This window comes from Apteryx mantelli, chromosome 6, assembly GCF_036417845.1.
Source record: "Apteryx mantelli isolate bAptMan1 chromosome 6, bAptMan1.hap1, whole genome shotgun sequence".
Taxonomy (NCBI): domain Eukaryota; kingdom Metazoa; phylum Chordata; class Aves; order Apterygiformes; family Apterygidae; genus Apteryx; species Apteryx mantelli.
The window spans coordinates 31,481,078-31,490,595 of NC_089983.1; the positions used below are offsets into that span (position 1 = coordinate 31,481,078).

Below are 9,518 nucleotides of genomic sequence, written 5' to 3' on the forward strand. Positions count from 1 at the left end.
TATTCCTTTTAAAGAAAAATACAGAGGCAGTTAATTTTGCTTTTGGAAGGCGTCATGCTACTTTAATCGACTTTCCTACGAGAGTTATTTCTGTTCTTTTGAAGGGAAAGCTCAGCTATTTCTTAGCTGTGTTAGCCCAGGGCACGGCGTAATTATTTCATGCGAGGAATTGCAGAGAAAGTGAGAAACCCATTACTCGCTGCTACAGCTATGAACCATTCTGTATTTCCAGAATCATTTAGAAAGAGTGTTTACCTGGGGAGGCGGGGGGGGGGGGGGAAGGAAGCAAAAGAAGAGGGGAGGAATCAAGAAATTTAAACAAGAGCTAAGTTTTGTGACTTCACAATGAAAACAAAAATAAACCCCAAACAAATAAGAAAGAAACAAAACCAAAGGAAAGAAAAGTAACCGGTTACAATAAATTAAATACTATGTACAGGCATTTCACAGGCTCTTTTTCCCCACTATTACTAGTATCCCCTATTATCCATCCGTGGTACAAGGAAGGAAGCGCTGCACGGTTTGAGAGTCTACACATCCTACTTATCAGTGGGTTTCGGAGACGTGGAGGGAGCGCCCGCGGCGCAGCGGCCGCTGCCGCCCGCGCCCCCGGGGCGCCGCCGGGGCGGCGCGGCGCGGGGAGGGAGGAGGTGGGTTACGGCTACTGCGCGGCCTCCCTCCCGGGGCCGCGGGGGCGAGGGCGGTGCGAGGGGGCGGCTAGGGGCGGGGGTCAGTGCGCTAACCGCGGAGGAGTTATTGTGCAAAAAGACGGCGGTGCCGGCGGGCGGGGGCCGCGCCTAGCTGTGCGAGTAGAAGCCGTAGTAGCCGATGTCCTTGGCGCAGGTCTTTTCGCAGTCCCGCTGGGTGAGCACCTCGCTCTTGAGGGGCGAGGAGCTCTCGGACACGGGGGTGTCCGAGGGGGAGATCCGCCTCCTTTTGGCCTGCTCGTAAATCCCAGAATCGGTGGAGTCGATGGACTTAATGGACGAGGGCGTCTCGATCCAGCTGGAGTCGGACAAATCTTTGGGCTTGGAGTCCTCGGCGCCCGGCAAGGGGGACCGCTCGGGGGCCAGGCTCTCCGCCTCCTCCCCCAGGTAGGGGTTGCCGGCGGCCATGCGCGCCGCCGCCGCGCTGTTGGGCCAGCAGGACAGCACGGAGCCCGACTTGCTGCAGTACTGCGGGGGGCTGCGCGCCCCCCAGCCCGACGGGTCGGCGTAGTAGCCCAGCGGCCGCCCGGCGCAGCCGGCCGCCTGCAGCGGCAGCGCCTTGACGCCGGCCGCCGCGTAGGAGAGCAGCGTGGCCGCGTTGCCGGCGAAGTCGGTGGCCGTGTCGTAGGCGGAGGCGGCGAAGTCGAGGCGGTTGTTGGCGGGGGCGACGAACCAGCGCTGCGGGGAGGGCGCCCCCGGGTCCTCGGCTTGCTGTGGGGAGAGCAGCCCGTTGGTGTGGGGCACGCTGCGGTCGGCGCCGGGCCCCGGGCCGGCTCCTGCCCCGGGGTGGAAGCGGGACTTGGCGTAGTTACTCACGAACTGGTCCTGGAGGAAGGAGCCTGCCATGGCGTAGCGGGCCCCGGGCACGATCTGCGAGCGGGGGGAGTCGTTTGGGGACGGCGTCAGCCGGTCCATGTCGCAGCCCGTGTAGATCCTGCCAAAGACAAGGGCAGAGAGCTGGGTGTCCGCGGCAGGCCCCCCGCGCCTCGCCGCCCGCCTGGGCGCAGCCGCCTCCCCCGCCGCCGCCGCGGGCGGGCCTGCCCGGCGGGGCCCCGCGGAGCGGCGTGCGCTCCCTCCCGCGCTCGGCCTCCAGCGCCGGCAGCGCGGAGAGCCTTGATGTGCAACGCGGCGGGGAAAGGCACCGAGAGCAACTCTTGCGCGGCGTGCCTGCCTGTAATAGGTTCGCGCTCAAGGGGATGGAGGTATCGTGCTCTTATCTGAGCTCCACATCCTAACGGCTTTTCAAGGTATCTCGGGAAATCCTGCACTGTGACACATTGACCGGTCCCAGCAGAAGCGCAACAGGCAACCCGGTCATTTGTAGCGAACAGCATGAATGGCAGACTAGGGAATTATATCGGCTGTTTAACACTTATTATTGAGAGTCATAGACGAACCATCAACATTTTACTGAGTTTAAATTAAGCTAATCTTTAAACACCTACTGTAGGAAATGTAAAACCAGACGCAACTAGTGTTCTCTGCGTGGCCTATATATAATTCTCCCATGCTGGGCTGCAATTTGCGATTATAAAAACTTTAATGGATGAATAACTACTATCTGTATTTAATTCAGGCTAAAACTGTGCTTTAATTAACCCTCCACGCCTCCTGGAATTTCTTATCCAAAATAAACTTGGCCCTTAAACAAATTCAACGTGCTAGACAACATTGAAGCTTCCCCCTCCCCCCGTCTCCTTTAAAGTGACGCCCTATAAAGTTTTTCCTATTAAAAAGAGAAAAGCACTTGCGGCTGGGGGTGAAGGCCACGAAGCCTGTTCAGAGGCCGCGCATCCTGCTCGCGGAGCTGGCGGAGCAGCGCGAAGGCGCGGGCGCCCTCCGCGGCTCTGGAGACCGCCGGGCCCCGCAGCAGCAGCCGGCTGCCCGCGGCCGGCCCGGGCGACCCCCGCCCCGGGGCGAGGGGCGCAGACGCGCTGGGTCCCGGGACCCACTGCTCGGCCCCGGGCCCCTCTCGCACCGCTTCAGGCCTCGGTGTCTTTTCCACCCTCGCACTGAAATCCCACTGCTGGGGGGAGCCGCGCTGCGGTGAGAGCGCAGCGAGACTTAAGCAGGCGCTGAAGCTACGCGCGGGCTTACGCGCTCTGCAAGCGCTGCGAGGGAGGCCGCTCCCCGCCGCCTGTTCAGAGAGGAAAAGCGAGGTTTTCTCGCTCGAAGCCGCCGCCCCGTCCTGCAGAGCCGGAGCCGGAGCTGGCGGCGGCGCAAGGAGCCCCGGCGCCACCCGCTGCCCGCGCTCGGCCGGCCCGGGGTCAGCGGGTGCCGGGGGCCGTTGCCCTGCGCCTGGGCGGCAGGAGCCGTCGGCGCCCGCTGCTGCCGGCCGGGCCGGGCCGGGCCGAGCCGAGCCGGGCCGCCCCCGCTCGGCTGCCGGGGGTCGGGGCGCCCAGCCCCTGCGGCCGCGCCAGGTCGCCCGGCCAGGGAAGCTAAACCCCCCGAGGACCTGGGGCGCACGAGCAGGGGCGGCACCGGGACGAGCCGCGAAGAAAACTTCGGAGTCTTTAGCTCCACCCAGAAGGGGGGAAAAAAATCCAACCCCAGAGAAGAACAAAACGAGACGAAGAAATTTTCCTCCGGACACCGGGGCTGCGGAGCCCGGGTTTATTCAAACGAGGCGCGTTGCCCAGCGCCTGAGCCCGCGTTTCACAGGTGCCCTAGCGCGCAAGTGGGTAGACAGAAACTTGGAAACGGGCGCAAAGACAAACGCCAGGGAAAACCAACAACAAACCGTCACAAGTGCCAACGCAAGATGCGGGCTTAGGTGCAGGGAGCGGGCCCCCAGGCGCGGAGGCGCCCGCGGGCTGCGCAGGGCTGCGCGGAGCCCGGCCGCAGGGACAGCGCTGCGCCGCCGCCGCCGGCCCCGCGGAGAGCAGCAGCCGTCCGGGAGCGGGGCCCAGCGGGGGCTGAGCGGCCCCTGCGCTCCCGCCCCCGTCGGGGGAGCTTGCGAGTGCCTCCTTCTCTCTCGGAGGGCTCTAAAATGGCCTGACATGACACACTTCAGTTTTCAATGAGCCCGATCCGCACCTTAAAGCCTCCCGCTTTGACATACGTGCGCGGTCGGCAGAAGGGTAATAAAAATCCGGTTTACTTACGTGTCATAATTGTCTCGGAAGCCTTTTGCGAAAGGGTTGTGGTCTATTTTCAATTGTGTGATCTAGGGAAACAGAGGGCCAGAAGGCACGTTGTGAAAGCACGAAAAATATACCCGAGTACAGCCAACATTTTTTTTAAAGAACCATGCAATACTCTAGTCGATCAAATTGCCTCTCTTTGAAATGTGGAAAACAAAGCTTTAGCATGCTCTCAGAGATCAAAGTCGAATTTTAAGATTCACTTTAATCCCTCCAAAATTGCAGTAAAAATTACTATTTAATCCAATGTTTTCAGAAGTGTAATTATTCATGTTGCATGGTTATGAATACATTGAAAGCCCGAAATGAGGCGGAAACGCACCGCAAAACGGTAGTGGAGTTTACATTTGCAACTAGCAAAATAATTAAAGCAAAAATGTAGACTGAGCATATGTCATTTGAAACAAAAAGGGGGCACAAGTCTATAGTAAAAACAGATCACTGCAAAACGTAGCCATGCATTAATGAAATTTTAATTTGAGGAAGTTGTTCCATCACCCCCAGTGCAGTCAATGAGGTTGTTAATTGATTTTTGCAGATTTAATGCTTAAGCTCTACCAGCTATCTGAGCTGTTCCCAACAGGAAGATAAAAGCCACAGATAAATATCGGGCTCTAGTTTTAGCAGCATAAACGCCAGGAGAATTCCTGCTTAGCCCCTCAAGGAAGCTGGCAGCTCGCAAGGAGCAGCCCGCTCGGGGGATCCCGGCTGCCGGGAGCCTAACGGGAGACTATCCGGGGAAACGCGAAAAAGCGCAGACGTCTGCGGCAGGCAGATCGCGCCGAGTGTTTGAGAGTCGCGAGCCTCGGCGGCGGCAAAATGGCAACTTTAAGGCCGGGGATGGGAAGACCCATCCCCGGGCTCAGAAACCCCGGCGCCGGGGGAGCGGCGCGGCGCGGAGCGAGCGCGGCGACCGGGCCGGGTCGCGCCGCGCCGCCCCGGGGGCCCCGGCGCGAGCCCGGGCGGCGGCGCAGGGGCGGCCGCGAGCGGAATAGACCAGGGAGCTCTTTACATCGGTGTTTTGGTAGGCGGTGACTGCTATGAACTGGGTCTCGGGGAAGGTGAAGGTCTGCACTCTGCCCGGCTGGTTGGTATCCTCCGTCCCGTCTTCGTTCACCTCCACCACATGCAAGCGGGGCTGGTATTTGTGTAGGGACTGCAGAACCACCATCTGTCAGGCAAAGAAAGGGAGGGAGGGAGGGAGGGAGGGGGCCGGGAAAGAAGAGGGGATTAGAGCGAGAAGGACGGGAACGCGGTGCGGCGGCGGAGCGAGCCGCTGCCGCGGGACCCGCCGCCGCCGCCTCCCGCACGGCTGCGGGCTTCCGCGCCGCATCGCGCAGCGGGGCGAGACTGGGCAAGGCACTTAGAGCCTGCAAGGCCATTAGCAAAATAAACGAGGGGGCTTTTTTTCCTCCCCCCACCCCCGTTTTTTTTTTTCACCTGACCACACGATCTAGGAAAATACAGATCCGATCGAAGACTGCAGGGTTTTGTCTAAAGCAACAAAAAAAAGGCTTGCAGAGCATCTGCGTTTCTCTCACTGACCTGCCCGTTGTTGTTTGATGCTCCTTTATTGTTTGTAAGTTTTAGTTTCCCAAAGGAGATTTCCTGACGCATCCAGTGGGCACCCGTGTTGGGGGAGTCGGGGTGCATGTACACACGATTTCCTAAGCAAAACAACAAAAAACACCACCACATCACAGTTCACCCGCATACCCCGGTTCTGCCACTGCAACAGAGCACGGGGTCTAAGGAGCCCATTAAAGTTAACAGCATTTTACTGCCGAAACTCCCTCCATTTTAGCCGAACAGGGTTAAAACAGCATTTTCTGAACACCTTTTACTCTATCCTCCACCCCCCCTTTTTTTTTAAAGCATCGCTGGCCCCTTCTCGTTTAAGAAGTCGCCTGAGCCAGTCCACAAAGGCTTTAATTAATCATTCTCACCTACATATGTGTCGGGAAAAGTGTTAATTGGAGGAACTTGCCTTGTACATTGGTGTCCGCCTTGCCGCAAGGAACCCATTTGCCTCCCTGAAATCTCCAGTGGTTGGGATCCGCCAAAATTACATCCACAAAAATATTGTAATGAGCCGTGGGATCGAGACCAGAAATATTAAAACTTAGGAAAGGGAACATGCGCCTATTAAAAGGAAAAAAAAAAAAGAAATCCACCACCAGCGATACACACACAGAGGAACCAGCCCGTTGTGCATTATCCTCAGAGCGCCTAGTAGCGACCGGGAAAAAAATCAAAAGAAACTCCCTCCCCGAAGCGTCGAGCTTGCCGTGGGGAAGGGACACGGGCAGCGGGGACGGGGACCCTCCGGGAGGCAGCGGGCGCTGCCCGCCCCGGCCCCGGCCCCGGCCCCGCCGCAGGGGCCCCGCCGCGGCCCCGGCAGCTCCCCCGGGGCGGCGGGCGCGGCGGCGGCGGCGGCGCCGGGCGGCTCCCGGCGGATCGGCCCCGTCCCCCGGCGAGGGTCCGCGCGGTGGCTTACCTGCCCTGCTTCGTGATGATCATCTCCGTCTGGTGCCGGTGAAATTTCAGCCAGAGTGGCCTGTTGCACAGGTAGACCTGAGCCTTGCCGGGGACTAGCCCCGGCTGGGTGGAGGAGAACTGGTAGAAAGGTGCCCCTTGGTAGGAATGGCCATACTGCTGGGGGTAAGGGTAGCCCGCCGTGGGGTAGCCTTGCGGAGAAGAGTTGGACAGGAGGCTGTTATAAGCTCCGTTGGTGATCACAGGATGGTGAGCCATGTAGCGGCTGGGGCTGGCGATGGAGAAGGCTGGGTGAGCAGGTCCATGCTGGCTTGGGTAAGGGAACATGGTACTAGGAGCAGAGGCAGCAGACTGGGGCTGGCTGGACTGAGAGAGCAGATAGCGATCTGCAGCAGATCCATCGAAACTGTGACGAAGCTCAGAGACCCCGTCCAAGACGGGAGAGAGTTTATTTCTCTGGACGTCCCCTGGTGTGTCCTTGGAGTCAGGAAAATTGTCTGTATCTGACTGATTCGTCATCCCCCTGGTAATTTTTTTCAAAGGTGAACTTCTCTCCAGGTTGTCAGTGGTCGAGATAATGGGATGATCATGCAAGGCAAGCTCAGATCCGCCTGCATGTGGGTAACTGCTGCTCACATTGAGAAATTTCTTGGAGAGCATGATAGAGGGAGAAAGACAATGCTCCAGCTGCATAGCTCTAGCACCACAGGAATAACCCTTCAGTCCCTGGTTCTGGAAGGGCTCCTTAGTATCAGAAGCTAGACATCCTGGGACCCTCACTAGACAGAAAGCACTTCATCCACCAAATGCTTCCCAAACGTTTGATTTACTTTTTTTTTTTTTTTTTTCCTGGGAGAAGAGATTGGCCAATTGACACTATGCAGCAATCAGGAAAGACTCACTTTTGATCTTGCTGCTTGTGGAGAGGATGAAACGGCTTCTGCCATTGGTTAACCGCTGACAGTAATTTAATTAGATAGACATTAATTAGGATAATCACCTGGCTCCTGGTCGCGACGATCATGGCAAATTGAAGGAGATGATTTTATTGTGAGATAGAAGGAAGGCGAGGGGGGAAGGGAAGTGTGTGTTTGCTATAAGAGCTCATTATTACGTGACCTTTCTAGCATTTTTTTTTTTTATGACTATAGCTGGAAAATAAACGCGAAGCCCTGCATTTCCTTAGCTATTGCGTGCGCGCCCCTTTGTACAGCCGAGCCGAGCCGAGCCCGGCTGCTGGGCTCTTCAAGCACCCCGGCGCGGCGCGCTGCCCCTGCCGCGGCGCTGCGCGGGCGCTGCCGGCCTCGCCGCAGCGCCGCGGTGCCCCGGCGCGGCGCGCAGCACCGCTCCGCGGCCGCGTGGAAGAGCCGACGCCCGCGCAACTCCCCCGCCCCCGTGCCCGCTTCACGGGGGGAAGCGGAGCGCCCGTCCCCGGTAAACTCCGCGCAGGCTGCCTCCGTTCACAGCGACAGCGTATCATCTCTTTTAAGTTGTGAAATAATTATAAGCCGTACCGCCGGAGTGCCCTAATGCATTTGCCGCGATGTTTACGGGTTCTTTAGTAAATAAATATTTGATCTGGGTGCTGTAATGCCGGAGGTTATCAGCAACACATCGCAGAAGGCATCCATCTACCCATCCAGCTCCGGATTTCTTTCCACTTGATGTCTGTTTTCCTTCAGTGACTCAATCACACAGACAGCGCTAGGAGAGGAGAGATCTTTTGTAATAGATTTGTCATAAGCGATTACCTCGCCTCACGGAAACGCGCTGCCGCCTGCCCAGCGGGCCCTTCTCGGGGAAGAGACCTGGGACGGGAGAGGAGCCCAAACCCTTCCGCCGCCGCGCGGAGCCGCCGGCCCCGCCTGACCGAGGCGTCTCCGCCGGAGCCGCGGGCCGAGCCGCGGCGGGCCGCGGCGCCGAGAGCCGCCGAGAGCCGCGGGCGGCGGGGCCGGGGGGCCGCGGGGCCCCGCGGAGCGGAGCGGGGCAGCGCAGCGCAGCGCAGCGCAGCGCAGCCCGGCGCGCCGCGGCGGGGCCGGGGCTGGAGCGGGGGCGAAGCCCGCGCAGCTCCGCGCGCCTCCGCGCAGCGCGGCCCCAGCCGTGCCTGCGCTGAGCAGCCGGCGGTCGCCGCGCCGTGCGCCTCTGAGCTCTGGGCTAAGTGAAGGCAGGACCCTCCACGGGGTGAAGATGTGCCAGAAGAGTTCAGGAGAGTTGCGTGTCCCCCCTGCCTCTCCTATAGCTCCTGCATCAGCGTCCTCGATTTTCCTTTCCTAGGCAAGCCTATGAGTTTTAACAGCACCGATTTTTGCCTGGGGAGGAGCTCTCTTGCTTCTTTTTTCTTAATATTTTCCCCTTTAGGTGGTTGGACTTCAGGTGTTTTGCAGATCACACCTCTTTCCAGTTGACACCAGCAGCCTGGTTCAAATTTTGCTGACGGCTACTGCAGCCCGGACCATCCTGTGACAAAACCAAACCCCAGACGTATTCAGCTGAAGCCAGGCTGAAACTTTGCAAACTCTACCTGGGAGAAGGCTAGAAACCCACATCGCTTTCCAAACCGGGTATTTCCACACTTACGAACCTCTCGGCAATCTAGTATTTTTTTCTGTTGCTTAACTGTGATCTAGTGCAGTTATTTGGTGTTTCATGGAAGCTTGTCATACATGCTCTCTGCAAAGAAATTATTCTAATAATCTTTTATGAAGCAAAAAGCGAGCACAAGTTTACTGTTTTACTCACGGTCTGTTGGTACAGTACATGCAACCTCCCATACCATACCTTCTTTCAGTGCTAAGAAAATAGTTTTAGCAACAACAGTATTAACTACCGTTTCTGACACTTGTTTCACTAGCGTTTCCACCCTTGCACTCCCCTGCTTGAAACTGATTGAAAGCTAATGGATTTAGATATACAGGCAGGAGATGGGTCAAAACACAGATAAACACTGGGAAATGCTGCCCTAAATTACATAGCTAAACCCATATAGTTGCAGAGCTGCAATGAATTCAGTGGTATACTGCCAATCACATGGAAGTGTTAATATATGCCAAAAATCTTCAGTGTGCACAACTCCTAAACTGGTATAATAGGTGGATATGCAATGGCAGGTGGTGTTATAGAATTGTTGTAGAATGAAGGAGAGAGGCTTGCTAATACAATATGCCAGTCCGTG

General features: G+C 57.7%; 1 protein-coding gene across 1 annotated transcript; it reads right to left on the reverse strand.

The window, feature by feature from the left end:
• Window positions 1–797: 797 nt before the first annotated feature.
• TBR1 (T-box brain transcription factor 1) lies at window positions 798–7,039 on the reverse strand. Its single transcript, XM_067298549.1, has 6 exons — window positions 6,348–7,039; window positions 5,838–5,992; window positions 5,396–5,517; window positions 4,863–5,021; window positions 3,812–3,873; window positions 798–1,641 (listed from the first exon to the last, which is right to left on the reverse strand). The coding sequence occupies exons 1-6, from the start codon at window positions 7,037–7,039 to the stop codon at window positions 798–800; spliced, it is 2,034 nt and encodes a 677-aa protein (XP_067154650.1).
• Between the last annotated feature and the right edge of the window lie 2,479 nt (window positions 7,040–9,518).

What these genes read in the sequence shown, in the direction of transcription:
- TBR1 (XM_067298549.1), bottom strand. Translation starts at nt 7,039, where the DNA reads ATGCAGCTGGAGCATTGTCTTTCTCCCTCTATCATGCTCTCCAAGAAA. An exon ending in CATCAAACAACAACGGGCAG is followed by an intron (nt 5,022 to 5,395) that starts GTCAGTGAGAGA and finishes TTTGCCTGACAG; the next exon opens with ATGGTGGTTCTGCAGTCCCT. An exon ending in CCGCCTACCAAAACACCGAT is followed by an intron (nt 3,874 to 4,862) that starts GTAAAGAGCTCC and finishes CTGTTTCCCTAG; the next exon opens with ATCACACAATTGAAAATAGA.